Here is a 16,096-nt window from a genome sequence, read left to right on the forward strand (position 1 = left end):
TGCAGAGAGTATTTATGTTTTCCTCCACTTCTGCTGAGTGTCCACTCAGGGTGGGTGGAGTTTGTCCACAGGAACAGAAAAGATTCCCGTCAAAGGTTGTGTGAACACCTGCTTTCTCGCAGTTTCCTAGTGAAGTAAAGAGAATAGTGAGAAAGTGGGCTTGTGTGTGTGTGGTTGCGTGTGTGTGTTTGTGTGTGTGTGTGTGGTGAAATATGGTTCATAACTGCAAGGAAACATATAGAATTGGACATTTTAAAATCTTTTTTTGCACTTTAACCTGACTGCCGGGTCAAATTGACCCGAACAGTATCGATGTAAAAAGTAGACCTAGGGTTTGGTACAAATGTGTAAAATGAATAAATTTTCAACTTATGTCTAGAGTGCACCTATTAAGACAAATAGAAAACGTTTCATGCAAAAAAAAAATGCTTCTATTTTTTTTTTTTTAATTTGTAAATTTTAAAACGGGTCAATTTGACCCGGAACATAACAGGAGGGTTAAGAGAAAAAAGCTTCAATTTGGCGTTTTCTTTGAAACAAAAGCAACTTCATTTACTTAAATCAGTTTAGCATGTTAGCACAACTATCCCTTTAGTGTATTTCCCTTTAACGTTAATAGTCCCTGCCTTCACTGTTAAATTTCAGAAATACTTGCTACCACAGAGCTTAGCTGATTCAATTTTCTCCATCAGAGTACAAATTATAAATATTTTTTATCAGAGTATTTCGAGTTTGAGAAATCATTAGGTATTAATGTCTTACAAGATGATGGGCTTTGGGTGAGTTGACATCACTCAATTATGGAAACCAAAGGAGTTCGTTGATTAAAAAAAAATAATTAATCTGAAGAAATTTGATTAAATCAATTTATCCCCCAATGCTGCTGACTGCCAACTTTCACACTGAGGAATGTTTTTGTCAGTGATGCCTATCACCACTGAAGCCTGGAATCGTCTGATTTCTTGGTGCATCTCTGCTGTTTTCTTTACTTCCTGTCATTGCCTTACATATTATATTTGTTGTGTTTAACAGATCCTTGGGCAAACAGCAAATCGGCCAGGTTGACGGTGTTGACGACGGCTCTGAGAGCGACACCAGCGTCTGCACCACGAGCACCACGACCACCACGGCCACCTCCTCCTCCGCCCCGCAGAAGAGCGCGCCCAAGAGGAGAAGCAGAGAAAGGCACGCGGACAAAGGCGACTCCCACGATTCGAGCAAGGAGGCAGACAACGGCGGTGGTGGAACCGGCGGTGGCAACACACGAGAAAGCAGAAAGAACCACAAGGAAAACTGTCTTCCTCTTGGTGGAGGCGTCAAATCCCAGCCGCAGAGCCAGGGTCAGGATCCTCTGGAGGCCCAACTCTCCCTCAGCACAGACCTGCTAAAGTCAGACTCTGACAACAACAACAGCGATGAATGCGGGAATATTTTGCCGTCGGACATCATGGAGTTTGTGCTGAACACGCCTTCCATGTCGATGCCGACTCTGGGTCAGCAGTCCGAGCCGTCGTCCTCTGAGCTGCTGCTGGACGAGACCTACGACCTGAACAGGCCTAAAGACATTCTGTTTGACGACTTCTCGCAGCCGCTGCCCAGCGCTGAGAGCGGAGGCGTGGTGGAGGCCAGCGTTAACAGCTCCATATCGGTCGAAGAACCATATCTTCCTCTCGAGCTGCCTTCGGACCTCTCGGTTCTGACGACACGCAGCCCGGCCGTCAGCACGAGCCAGAACCACTCGGCCGGTGGCCTCATCTCAAGTACCTCAGACGGTACTATCCTGGGTTTGAACTCTGACCCGGACAACATCCGCGGGGAAAAGAGCGGCGATAAGAAATCAGCGGGTCCTGGCGTCTCGCCGACCGAGAATCAGCACGATGGTGCAGCTTTGGGAAGCAGGGACGCTCAGACTGCAGAGGGTCACATGACTTCAGAGCAGTTCATTTCCAGCCCTGCTATTGGTCAGGGGGTTGAAACTCCTGGAAACCAGGAAGTAAACACGAGGTCTGGCTTGTCTGGTTTGCCAAATTCTCCTTCCATGCCTCTTCCGAGTCAGAAATACCTCCCAGCTGCGGCAGCAGCAGCCGCTGCTGCAGGCAGTCCCAGTCCAGTTCCTGGTCCAGGACCTTCCCAGGCTCAGATCTCGAGCCCGGCAGTCATCAAACCGGGTCCTGATAAACTCATCGTGGTCAACCAGCAGTTCCAGCCTCTCTATGTGCTTCAGACAGTGCCAAACGGCGTTACCCAGAAGATCAGCGCAACAGGAGTGATGGAAGCCACGTCTTCTGCCGTGCTGAGCCCCATGACCATCACCAGAGGCTTAAACACCGGTTTATCTCCAGGCCAGCCCATTTTCCCCGCTGGTGGCAAAGTCCTCGGCACCATACCTCACCCCTCTCAGCTTCACACGTTCACCGGATCCACCCAGGCGGGCTTCCAAACGGGAATACCCAGCACCACCTCGGGCCTGCTCATCGGTCTGCCCTCCCAGCCTTCCGACCAGTCCCAGATTCTAGTCTCGGAGGCGGGTCGACCTCATGAGCTCGGCCACAATGTCGCCATAGTCTCCAGTCCTTCCTCCCTGACCTCTTCCCCGGCTGTGATCGCCTCCTCTCATGGCAAGAAGAGGCCCATCTCTCGTCTGCCGAGGAAAAACAAGAAACCGGCTCGCACCCGTGGCCAGCCCGCCCTGGCGCCGTCTGAAGTGGGCCCTCCCAACATGACTCTGATCAACCTGTCTTCCCAGCAGATCACAGCGAGCATCCCGGGACAACCCGGCAGCCTGGTCGAGCTGAGCTCAATCTCCACCCCCCAGCGCAAAGTCCCAAATATCATCAAGAGGCCCAAGTCAGGTGGGGTCATGTACTTGGATCCCACCGCTCTCATACAGCAGAGAATTCCCAATCCTCAGACTGGCATCCTGAGTCACGATTCCTCAACGCACATCTTGCCTTGCTCCGTCGCCGGTCTCAGCAGCAGCCAGTCGGTGTTGAACGTAGTCTCTGTCCCGTCTAGTGGTTCCGCCGGGCTTCTGGCGCCGGGATCAGTGTCTCTCTCCACCCCCGTGCTGAGTTCTGCAGAAATCGCCGGGCCGATCAGTAGCCTCCTCTTCAAAGCGAATCCACATGGTCTGGGACTGTCAGATCAGCCTGTGGTCCTCCAGCCGGCGGGGGGAACTCCCCTCATATCACAGCTCACCTCCCCAGTTCAAACATCCATCGCCAGCAGCATCTGCGTCCTGCCGACCCATCAGACCATCAGCATGGCCGTCAACCAGCACGGCGAGGCAGAAAGTGGGAACATTCACCTGCAGCATCAGCCTCAGCCCGTCAGCAGAGTGCAGACCATGGAGTCCAAACCGAACCGTAACGCTGCTTTATCTCCCAGGCCTTCTGCCCATCTGAGCCCCGCCAAGGGATGCGTTGTTGGAGTTTTCACCCAAAAACCGCCCGCGTTGCTTTCCCAGAGTAACAGAACAAACCCAGTCCTCAAATCGTCAGATCAGAAACCGACTAACTCAGCAACAGCAGCGTCGAGCGCAGTTTTAGCTACTGACAAAAGCAAGAAAAAAGTAAAGAGGGGCAGACAGAGTGTAGAGATCACTGGCGGGAAGAAGCTCAAGGCCTCCCAGGCAAATGAATATCACAGCAACCCTGGAAAGCAGCTGCCGTCTTCAAACCCAAGGTGAGAAATTCCTGTTTTTTGCTGCTGGTCATGTTTTGACATGTGAGGTGAAAGAAAAATGCTGTGCAATATTTTCAACATTTTGTACAAATAAATACCCCTGATGATAAAGGGGTATCATCAGGGGTATGATGATACCCCTGAATTATTCCTTTTTGTGAGTAATTTAATCTCAGTATAAATATAGCTGTTCTGCAAAGACTTGAATATATTAGAGAAATAACCAAAGAGGCTCATAGTAGCTCTGGAGGAGCCACAGGTCAGGCAGGAGAATCTTTTGACAACTATTAGTTATACAGATCCACAAATCTGGCCTTTGTGGAAGATTTTAAGTAAGAAGCCTTTTGTTAGAAGAAAGAAAGGAGCTCAAATACTTTTCCATTCTGACAACTACTTTCTTGCAAAACCTTGACAAATAATAACAACAATAAAAAAATTCATCATTCGTCCATGCAGCTCCAGAGAACTGAACTCTCCAGAACCGATGGACACCGGCAAGCCCCCAGATAAGACAACCAACAAGAAGTAAGAAGAACATCTAATCATATTAGTAAAGCTAATCCTAAAATATTGATCTAATGTTTGATTTTTATATCTCCAGCTTGTTTGGTAAAAAGAAGACATCTGAAGGTCATGCCATACCGGGAAAGATAGTGGAAAAAGACAAACCCCCTGCAGCTGGAGAAGCAGGGTCTTTTCCGGCAGCTTCACCGCCCAATGAGGATGGCAGCAGTGCAGATTCTGGCTTGGACGGCAAACCCAAAAAGGGCATCATCTTTGAAATCTACAGCGAAGACGGCTTCCACATTCGCTGTGAGAGCATCGAAGGTCAGCCACCAGAACATGCTGCGCATGTAAATTAGCTTTGACTGTTAAGTTAAGAGCAGGCACAAACAACACCGTGTGTGATAATTGCAAACAAATAGAGTTTTATATATATGGGTGTTGATATCTAAAATACGGCTACAACTGTAATAAAATTTCCATTAAAAATGATGTGGGAAATGTTGCTTTTCCAGTTTCCATGTGTTAATACTTTGTTCTACAGAGGCCTGGAAGTCTCTGACTGATAAAGTGAAGGAAGCTCGCTCCAATGCACAACTCAGAGAGCTTTCCTTTGAAGGTAACAGACGTCCCTGACAACTCAGAAATAACCTGAAAGTTCCAGACAGAAATTCCCTACATGTCAAGAGTGAAAGGCTGTTGTCTCACTCGGAGCTCCTTCCCGGCGTCACCCGCAGGTGTGAACGGACTCAGGATGCTGGGGGTCGTCCACGAAGCGGTGGTCTTCTTGCTGGAGCAGCTGTACGGATCCAGGCACTGTCGGAGCTACCGGTTCCGCTTCCACAAGCCGGAGGACACGGACGAGCCCCCGCTGAACCCCCACGGCTCAGCTCGCGCAGAAATCCATCACAGGTTAGAGCGAGGACTTTGAACCGTTTGGGTATGAATTAAGGTTAAAACGACTCATGGTAATGAATTGATTATTATAGTAATTATCATCATCTAATTTACTTCTCGATTAATTGTTAACTGGAGTGTGCAGACTATATGAAAAGTAATTTGCTGAAAGAACAACGTATTCAGAGCAGAACTAAAACTGTTCAGAAAATATCTAAATGTTCATTTAAGATAAACACCTTTCGTCTGTAAATCTGTTCTATCCAGAACTCCTCACAGTTTTAGCTTCAACTGGTTCAACTTTTGTTAACCGAGGTGATTAAGAGCTTTATTTAAATCAAATTTTTATTTAATCAAAAAACAAAAATCACCTCAGCCTTACACTGTTTTGATGTTATATCAACCAGAAAGTTGCTGATGATAGAAGTATTTTTTTCAGCATCCTTTGCTAAAAGCTCAAACATACACAAAAGAAATGTTGCTGATTTTTAGACAATAAAAATTATTTTGTTATTTAAAAAAGAAATGTATTATTTGTTTATTAGCATTTTTATGGGGTTTTAAATATTGTAAAAAAATAAGCTTAAATAGTTAAATTAAAAATCTGTAGAACGTGTCATTTTTTTTTTTATCCGAATAAATAATTTTTAGTTGCAGCGTCAGTATGAAATGTATTGGCCGTTCAGAAACCCCCTTTCTGCAGAGATTCTAGCTATTTAAAGTGGAGATTTTAATCCTGTGGTTTAGAGGCATTGTGAACTTTTGCTCAGGTGTGTAAATATCAAAAGGAGCCTGAAGTAAATCAGAAGCTGTCCCACTCCAACCGTTGCTTCAACACTTTTCCACAGTTGACTCTCAACATACTCTTTATACTCTCCATGCTGTCTGTCTCACTAATGCTTCAATCCTGCGTTGCTCTTTTCCCACCAGGAGGTCCGTATTTGACATGTTTAATTTCTTGGCTTCAAAACATCGACAGCCCCCCGAGTATCGGCCGCAGGAGGAAGATGAAGAGGAAGGGCAGCTCAGGACTGCAAGGTAAGTCACCGAAGTAATTTAGGTCTCGGCTTCATGGGTGTGGAATTGGGAATAAAGCTGCTTTTTACTTCGTCCTCATGCTGCCACTTCAGACGGGCCTCCATGGAGCTGCCGCTTGCTGCGAGGTTCAAACAGCTCAAAGGCACCTCTAAGGAAACGGTCGGCGTCTACAGGTTAGATAAATGCCATTAGCTGTTCATATTTAAACAAGGCTGGGAGAAGTCTGCAGGAGAGTTAAATAGTGACACCTAAATTGTTAGCAGCTTTCGTACAAGTCATTGCTTTAGTGCTGTTGAGTCAGAGTTCACATATTTATAAGTCTTAATGTTAAAGGTAAAAAAAAAGATTGTTTTTAAAAAGATGATGAACAAAACATGAGGCCTTACATGAGTTATATCCCTCGATTGCTTTCACAAACTTAATGTGAAAAAAATGGGACCTTAGATGGAAGTCCAACACAAAGTAGATCTTAGTTGTAAAACCAGGAATCTCTGCTGCTCCTCCAGAGTGTTGTAAGTCTTGGCTTACTCTAACATGTTGACTAACATTAATGTAATCCATTCAGTAAGATAACTTTAAGTCCAAATTAGATATAAAGCTAATGTTAGCTTAAATGCTACCATTGTCATGTTGGCTTACACCAGCGTTTCTCAATTCCGGTCCTCAGGCCTCCCTGCCCTGCATGTTTTAGGTGTTTCCCTTCTGCTACACACCTGGATTGAATCTATGGGTGATCAACAGGTTTCTGCAGCAGTTGACGGTCATGCAATCATTTGAATCAGCTGCTCTGGAATAGAGGCACATCTAAAACATGTAGAGCAGGGGAGCCTGAGGACTGGAATTGAGAAGCACTGGCTTACACTAGCATGTTAGCATCTTGGCTGCTTCTCCTTGCCTGGCCTTTCTGTTTAGGCTGACTGGGCTTGCAGTTGTTCTGTACTTTTGCCGTTTTTAGATGATGAAATGAACAGTGCTAATCCAGATGCCCAGTAACTTGGACAAAAATCCAGTAAAATCCATTCAAGTGTGTGTTTACAACATGACATAATGCGAAAAGCCCCAAAAGGTAAAATAACTTTTAAGCCACTGCTGCAAAACTTGAGTCTTCATGTTTCCCACTGCAGGTCGCCTATTCACGGTCGCGGTCTGTTTTGCAAGAAAACCATCGAGGCCGGGGAAATGGTGATCGAATACTCTGGAAACGTCATTCGGTCCGTGCTCACTGACAAGCGGGAGAAATACTACGATGGGAAGGTGAGGCCTCTGACAGTTTTCCATTATTTTTGGGCGGACCGAGCGTGCTAAACCAAGTCTTCTCTGCCCTCCGAAGGGAATCGGCTGCTACATGTTTCGCATCGACGAGTACGAGGTGGTGGACGCCACCGTGCACGGCAACGCCGCCCGCTTCATCAACCACTCCTGCGAGCCCAACTGCTACTCCCGGGTCATCGCCGTGGACGGCCAGAAGCACATCGTCATCTTCGCCTCGCGTCGCATCTGCTGCGGCGAGGAGCTCACCTACGACTACAAGTTCCCCATCGAGGATGCCAACAACAAGCTGCCCTGCAACTGCGGCGCCAAGAGGTGCCGCAAGTTCCTCAACTGATGGCTCCCATCTGAACGACTCGCTTCCTGCCGGTTTACAGTTTTAAGCTACAAAAATGACACCAGCGGCTGCTACGGGCCGCGGCGCGTCTGCAGGAAGGGCCATATGTAGAAACCCAAACATATTGTGCCTCCTTTTGTCTAATTTATATTCGGCATTGAAAGTTTCACCTGGAAAGGTGAGTAACGAGACGTGACATTGCAATATATTTCCTTTTATTTATATTTGGATGATGGTTATCCCTTCATATTTTTTTATTTTCTACATCGGCCAATCCTTTTTTAGAAACATATTATGATCTACTAATGTGAACTTTAAAGGAAAGGATACATTAAAAAAAAAAATTCAAAGAACTTGGATCCATTTTACACCAAAGTGCAATTTGTTGAAGGGACTTGAAACAGTGATATTTTATTTTATTGGGGGTTAAATTAGGACTCTGTTTTGTTTTTTTCAGTGTTGTCAATGCATATCTCCTTGTCTCAGTGTGCCCTGATGCCTTCAGAGCTGAAACCTTCCCCTATAGAGTGTTTATTTGACCCTGTAAATAGGCGCAGCCTGGTGGGAACTGTGCAGCATGAAACACTAGTGGGAGCAGGAAGAGGAAAAGTAGCAGGAACAGGAAAAACAAAAATAAAGACATCAGGGAGGGGAGAAAAGTTTAGTTCGTAAGAGAACCGTTTACTTTTTACCGTTGCTGTAAAGGGTGTCCTCAGATTTAACCTCAGCTGATTGGTTAAAAGTGAATCTGAGATGATTGGATCAAGCCTCTGGCCCGAGGGAGCGAGGCAGCTAGAGATTCTGGTGGACTGACGGCCATGGGGACCAGGGAAACCTACTGATGTGCTTGAATAGACGTACTTAAAATGATTTTCTTTGTTACTTTTGGAGCTTCATCCGAATGACGCCGGAGCGCGCAGACGGACGCGTTTCAGGTCTGCGAACGCTGTTGTTGTTGTCATTGTTATCAGATTGTCTTTGGTAGTTGTGTAAGCTGGGACGTCCCAAAACCACAGCAGCAAGAGAACCAAACGCCATCCTGTTAAATTGAATTTTCATGCAGCTCTCCCCCCATTTCTTCTCGGGCCTGTTGTGATAACCATTATTATGGGGGAAAAAAATGTGTTTTGTTTTTGTTTTTTTATTTGTTGTTTGTTATCTGTCTTTTTACTACAGACAGGAAAATACCATGCTTGCTTTTGGAAAGAAAACAAAACAATGTAAATAATGTATATTTTTTTACAAAAAAAGAAAAAAAGATTAAAAGCACTCACTAGTGAATAGCACTTAATGATGGTATTTATATTTTTAAAAATTCATATTTATTTTGTTGCCATTTTTGTAGGAAATAGAGGTTTACAAACACTAATGCTTGGTCGATATGTTTTGTATTCCACTGCTTTTTCAAAGTTTGTTTGTTTTTTGGTTTTTTTTGTTTTGTTTTATTCTAAATTTGGAGCCTGAATGTTTTTCTTTGATTCCAAAGACTGACACTGGTCTGTGGCTTGGTTCCTGTTTAGTTCAGTCCACCAGTAGCTCTTTATCCACGACAGGCCGTTTGGCCACAGCTGATGTTTATTTCATCTTTATTGTTTTTAGAGATTTTTTTTTTTTTCTTTCTTAAATGTCCCAGTTGTAGCTACTGGTCTGGCCGTCATGCGAACTATAATTATGCACTTGAGAGAGTTTAGATTGTGGATCTATAGCAGATATCTCCTCTCTCCAGCCTTATCGTCTCCACACCGCGTCGATCCGAGAGTCGAGTCCGCTCACAGGCTGCTGCTGCTGCTGCTATCATCGAATCCGTTCTGTGATCAGCCAGGACGTCGACTGGCTTACCGCTAATTGGAAACAAACAAATAAGCTACCCATGTTTGTAAAATAAAAATTAAAAATAGTGCTTTGCAAAAGTTTTCATACATATTTCAATATTTTATCAACCACAAAGTTTGTATTTTGGGGGGGGGGGGATTTTATGTGATTGACCAGCAGAAAGTAGTAGATAAAAGCGAAGTTAACAGTTTGCCAAATTACTTTCAGCTTTCCGTCTGTCGTTTGGTGTCTGTCTCTACCAGCTTTGCACAAGAGACGGGCATTTTTACCCATTCTTCCCAGCAAAATAACTCATAACTCATGATGCAGCCACTGCCATGTCTCATTTTAGAGATGGTGTGTTTAAGATTTTTCTGACGTTTTGTGTCAGTTTTATTCCGCTGCATGATTTTTGATTAATTGCAAGCAGGACGTGTTCAGGCTTTCTGTCAACATGGATTTCTTCCTGCCCACTCTATTAAAAATTAATTAGTGAAGTGCAGGATTTCCAGTTGTCCTGTTGATGAATTACTTCCTCCAGAGTTACTTTGAGTGTCTTGGCTGCTTCTCCCATTCAGGCTCTCTATGCAAGATGGTGGTAGGTTTGTAGCTGTGTCCTACTGACCCGGTTATGTCTGGAGGTATTTGGTTGCTCTAGATTTGTAAAAAGTTTCTTTCCACTTTAACTATGAATTACCTTTTGTTGGCCTGTTGCATAAAATCCCAATGAAATACGATGAAGTTTGTGGTTGTTGTTTGATAAAATATGAAAAAGTGAACACTTTAGCAAGACACTGTAAGTCCCTCTGCAGACTTGGTCTATGATGAAGAGGTGCCTTTATTTTAACTCTTATCAGCAGCATTCGTCATATCTCCATTGAGCCAGTTAAAGAAAAACAAAGAAGAATTCATAGCTCACCAGCATTCAGGAAACATGTTTATCATTTGGTTTCCTTTGTTTCTGCCCCCCTTTCTCCTCTTTTGTTTCCACAAACCTTCATGTCCCAGAGCAAATATTTAAAAGGCAGGATCAACTGAAGCCAGAGTCCATGTTTTGTATCCCTTCGTGTCATCTTTACGCCGTTTGCGCTGACTTTGTTGCGACCTGTTGCAGCTACTGCTCCGTTATTCTGGTGAACTGAAATTAAAATACAAACCACGGACGGTTTGCACTTGAGCTGTGAAACAGGCACTGAATACTCATAGGAAGAATAGTAATAATAAAAAAAACCTCAGCTCTTTCTCCAGACAGAATGCAACTCAAAAGTGCTGAAACCACAAGCACAGAACATGAAGCCGGAGTTTGCGTGAAACCAGGCTCTGGTCGGGCGTTTCTTGTTTTGAAGCTCCAGAGAAGTGCACTTGATTCTTTCTGCTCAACAAAAAACAAAAAAAGCGAAGTTCGGGGACCGCATCGGCGGCCCTCTCCTTCCCGATAAGTCTCCTGTGGCGCCACCGCTGGGCTCGCTGGGTTCTGCTGCTAAGGTCAACAATGAATGTATGTTCTTCCTCCACATCACCAGACCCGTGATGGTGTTGATACTTGGTCAGCTGCGTGTTGTTTTTTTTTCTTGTTTTTGTTTTTTTGTTTTGTTTTCTCTCTTTTGTAGAGATGGAAGACCTTAAATGGATTCAGCGGTTTTGGTTCTTGCTGGTTTAGCTCAAACTGTTTTTCCGCCAGTACCGGCTATAAAGAAGAAACATGGTTACTGATGCTAAGGGCTTTCTCTTCAAACAAGCTCCATCTTCAGGATCAGAGTGTTCCGTAAAACAGAGTCGAGGTTCTTTTGACGTTATCAGCAGCATATATACAATAAGGAAACATCTTCTGTCGTCTCCTTGGACATTTTACCACGCCACACCAGTGGCCCTTCTCCGTCATTATCTGTAATTATAGTATAAATACTCAACAGTATATGGAAACATGCATAGTACTTTCTTGTTCTTGTATCTATACAAATATATGGAATGGACAGACAAACTTAGTTACAGTAGCAAAACAGCGGATTTATAACGGTTAATAGCAACGTTCCCGTGTACTCTATAATGGTTTTGTGTTACAGTACTATCAGATAAAACTAACGTGCATCATTCTTTTTTGTATATTGATATCCAGTACCAGTTTTGCTGTGCCTGTGAGCGAATCCTTCACCAGCAAGGAGCGCTGCAGTTTCTTTCTTTTGTCGTTTTTGTTTCTTTTCTTCTTTTTTGTTTTTGTTTTGTTTTCTGGAACGAAATGGCTTTCATGTGATGAGAAATGTAACTGTGTTAATGTGGTTGTGAACTTCTTGAGGTCAGACGTTTGGGTTTATTTTTCTGGTTGTTGTAGAGAATGTTTTTCTTTTTCTTTTTCTCAGATTTTGTTTAACACGGACGTTTCAGACGACTTACTTGATGTGGTAAAATTCAGAGTTTGGTTTATGGAAACCAGAGGTTTAAAGAAACCACCATAATGGCTTCTTTTTAAATTTTTCACTTTAGACTGCTTTCATGTCTCCCTCTCTTATCTCTTTCTGTCCTCCGAAGCTTTTTGGTTGTTCTTATGATGTACTGTTTTATAGAAAGTGAAAATGCTGACATTGAGAACCTTTAATTTATTTATTTACCACAGCATCCATGTGGAACCGCTCTTTTACAATTCAAAGTTCTGGAGAGGTCGTAGGAGTACTTAACCTGTATGTGTAATTTTGTTGTGTATAGACAGCTTAAGATGGGATGTAGTGTCAAAAAAAAGGCGGGGTGGGGTTACAGTAGGATGTGGACAAAGAGGGATCATGAATGAGCCAGTTTTCTTTTGCCTTGAGAATACCTTTGTCTTACACCAACATCCTCCTGCTTTCTGTAAAAAAAAAACAAAAAGAAAACAAAAAAAACTTCTTATGGCATTCATTTATTCTCCCATTCAACAGTGTTCTACACATCAGTGAAATGAAGGAAAACCACCACCGTGAAAAATAAACCACAAACTACTTGGTTGAATGTATAATTAGGTAACAAAGTTGTACATAATGTAAAAAAAAAGTTTCTAATCATGTTTATTTTCTATGCACTTTTTTTATTTAAGTGATAGTTTAAATAATAAACATGTCGCCTTTACTCTTTTCTGTCTCTTGTTTCTCCTTGAAGCACAAATCTTGACACAGTTCTTATTTATGTCTGAGTTTCTGCCTGGACTTTAAGCTTCCGATGAAGTTTCAGAGTCTAGAAAACAGGATTTCTACACGGTCATGGAAAGTAAGCAGCAGACTCGAAAAATGTAGAAATATACGCAGCTTACTATACACCGTGTTCCAAATTATTATGCAAATTGGATTTAAGTGTCATAAAGATAAACATTTTTGTTGTGCTATTAAATTTATAGATGGTATTGTGTGTCAGGGCTCTTTGAATCACTAATTAATTTCAGAGAGCTGGGTAGATTAGTTTGTCTGGTGAGCTCAATTAAAGGAAATCTCCACCACGTCCCAACACAACTGTAACGTCAGCAAGGAGGTGGTGGAGTCATTTTTTGGGCTGAAATCATGGGGAGAGAATCATTGGTCGGCCTCTTCAGAGTCCCTGAAGGTTTGAAAATGACCTCAGCAAAGTATATGGACTTTCTGACTGATCACTTTCTTTCATGGTTCAAAAAGAAGAGCCGTAACTTCAGTAGCAAAATCATCTTCATGCATGACAATGCACCATCTCATGCTGCAAGGAATACCACTGTGTCATTGGCTGCTATGGCATAAAAGGGGAGAAACTCATGGTGTGGTCACCATCCTCCTCTGACCTCTGACCTATTGAGAACCTTTGGAGTTTCCTCAAGCAGAAGATCTGAATGCAGTTCATATCAAAACAGCTCTGGGAAGGTTTTCTGACATCCTGCAGAGAAATTCAAGCAGAAACTTTCCACAAACTCACAAGTTCAATGGATGTAAGAATTGTGCTGTGATATTAAAGAAGGTCCTATGTTAACATGGAACTCGGTCTGTTAAGATGTTTTTGATTGAAGTAGCTTTTGACTTTAGTACATGTGACCACTTAATGCTGCACATTCAAAGAATGACCGTTTGCAGTTCTTTATAATCCATAAAATGTTTAGAAAATCTGCTGTTCATAATAATTTGGAACAATGCATTTTGGGTTTTTTATTTTTGAAAAAATACTGTTCTTATGGAGAGCTTTGTTCAGTAAAATTTGATTTATACTGTAATAGTTCATGACTTGAAAATTATACTGACCATCATTTGCATCGACCATTTAGGAAAATCTGAGAAAACATCACTTGCATAATAATTTGGAACAAGGTGTAGTGTGAAAATCAAGATGTTACAGTGTTGCAAAGTCAATAGGGTTTTTAAGCAAACTGGGTGTATCACGCTGATTTAACAACACATGGGAAAAGAGTTTCCAAGCAGTGTTGTAAAACATAAAACTTAAGGTTTTTACAGTCTTTGAAAGTTCCTATGTTGTTTCTGATTATTTTGATCCTACACGGTTTTGAAAAGTGTCGGCTGTCGTCAACCGTACCTCACTACCAGAACCAGCTCTCCATTCAAAGGGTCTGGAGCTCCTGAGCCTGTTCCAGGAAGGTCAACAAGGGGTCACACACTCAGCCACACCCGTCAGCGGCAGTTTCTCCTCTTATGCAACTTGCACTTGGAATTGGGCTGAATTAGTTTTAGAAACCTGAACTATTAGACTTCATTCTTTATCAAAACAACCAATAGAAAAACTTCCTATACTTTTGCTGAGCACATAAACGCTCTGAGGCACCTGAAGTTTTACAACCTGCTGTTCATTTTTGCTCAGGGTTTCCAAACCTCAAAACAGCAGAGTACCTCCTCACTGATTGCATTGAAATATTATCTCATTGTTAATTCTTTTAATTAAAACTAAATGTTGGATCTCAGTTAATTGGACAGAACAGTCAGTTTTGTTTCCAGTTATTTCTGGAGAGCAAAGTCCATTCGCTGTCTTGAAAAATGTATGAAACAGGGTTCTATGCTTTCTGGAAAAGTCTATAGACTGGGTTTCTATTGAGTTTTGAACAGTGGACAATATAGCTCTTGTGCAGTCTTCATTAATATAAGTAATATATAAGTAACAAAATTCTTGAAGTCTTGAAATATCTCGAACAAAAAATGGAAAACAGGGTCTCTACGCTTTCCTAAAAGAGTCTAGAAAATAGATTTCCTCCGTGTTACTGAAATGTTCCTTCACTGTCTTGAACAACCTGGAAAACTATGGAATAAGTCTCCCAGAGAATGGAATAAAGTTCCTGTCTTAAGCCTTTATTAATTTTTCTTAAATCATTTAAAGTGATATATTTATTTAGAGGTAAAATACTCAAAACGTGACCAAGAAATGTGTTTGGAAAAGAGAGGGTCTGTGAAATGAACAACAACAAAAAAAAAAAATAGAAGTGTGTGCCGTGCAAACCCAGCACTGATGTGTCATTGCCCACTGAAAGTGACTTTAAGCCTTCTCGTTTGGCTAAGTTGTTCAAATTAGCTGAAAACCCTCTGATCAGCAGGTTCGCACATACTTCCAGGAAATGACTGTGGCAGAGCCTGAAAGTGGTGAGTCTGGTGACTCTAATTAAATCCATGTCCTAACTTCAGCTCCACCTCAGAAACGAGTTTCTGCTGGTGTAAACAGAGCTGCCAGCCCATTAAACTACAGTTTTACTGTCAAAACGTTAAGCAAACCCATGTGTTTCACCTCTTTGCTCTCAGGCATGTCACACCATAAGCGTTTTATTTAGACACCAACAGGCATGCGAATCGTTTCTAAAATAATTTCCTAATTTAAATGTGTTTGACTAGCCGCATTAACCAGCCAGTTAAACACCGTCATCCCCTTAACGGAGTTGGTGAAACAGTTCCTGACGTTGCAGACACGTGACCCGGATGACGCGCGAAATTCAAATGGAGGTCCGGAAGTGGATTTCTCCTGTTCCAAAATGGACCACAAGGAGTACGCCAATGCCCTAAATAGGCTGAGACAGACAAGGCATCTTGAAGAAATTCGCGTATATTTAGGATATGATCCGTATTATCTCTATAAAAATGATTTCTCTTATAATTTTGAGGATTTACCAGGTGAGGGAATCCACATAACTAACTGTCTGGTGCTGCAGAGTTCATATTATACGAAGAGCCAGAAGAAAGTTTTCAAACGCCTGGAGAATACAATTATTTAGTTTCAGGTTGGGTCAACCATTTTGGATCAAAAGAAGCGTTAAATGGCTGTCAACTTGTTTCTGCCGGGTGAGTAGTGAGTAGTGGTTACTATTTTAAGTAATTAGTCTGATAACAATGCTATTGCTAACAACAAACTAACCCATGTTATTTCTTTGAGCTTGGATCTCCTGGTAAATAATTTATTTGGCTAATCTAAGCCCAAATTCATGCTGGAGTTGTATTGAGTCGTTGTAGGACGCTGGATTCAGGACCAATGTAGGTCAACCATTAGCAGGGATCTACAGAAAAACACGTTACAAAAAATCTGTGACCCATCATTTTCTGTGACTGCAGGGGGCGATAGCGTGCAAATACTGGGTAAATACTG

General features: G+C 42.7%; 1 protein-coding gene across 3 annotated transcripts in view; it reads left to right on the plus strand.

Annotated features, from left to right (window-relative positions):
* kmt2a (lysine (K)-specific methyltransferase 2A) overlaps positions 1–12,637 on the plus strand; it is a 44,059-nt gene extending 31,422 nt beyond the window's left edge. For all 3 annotated transcript variants that reach the window (XM_032545922.1, XM_032545924.1, XM_032545923.1), the window contains exons 26-34: positions 1,033–3,684; positions 4,141–4,209; positions 4,286–4,512; positions 4,733–4,807; positions 4,926–5,100; positions 6,016–6,123; positions 6,216–6,296; positions 7,248–7,377; positions 7,454–12,637. In XM_032545922.1, the coding sequence (XP_032401813.1) occupies positions 1,033–3,684; positions 4,141–4,209; positions 4,286–4,512; positions 4,733–4,807; positions 4,926–5,100; positions 6,016–6,123; positions 6,216–6,296; positions 7,248–7,377; positions 7,454–7,729 (3,793 nt within the window). In that variant the 3' untranslated portion in view covers positions 7,730–12,637. The remainder of the gene's footprint in view (positions 1–1,032; positions 3,685–4,140; positions 4,210–4,285; positions 4,513–4,732; positions 4,808–4,925; positions 5,101–6,015; positions 6,124–6,215; positions 6,297–7,247; positions 7,378–7,453) is intronic.
* Positions 12,638–16,096: the final 3,459 nt, after the last annotated feature.

This window comes from Xiphophorus hellerii, chromosome 18 (assembly GCF_003331165.1).
Source record: "Xiphophorus hellerii strain 12219 chromosome 18, Xiphophorus_hellerii-4.1, whole genome shotgun sequence".
Classification (NCBI taxonomy): Eukaryota; Metazoa; Chordata; class Actinopteri; order Cyprinodontiformes; family Poeciliidae; genus Xiphophorus; species Xiphophorus hellerii.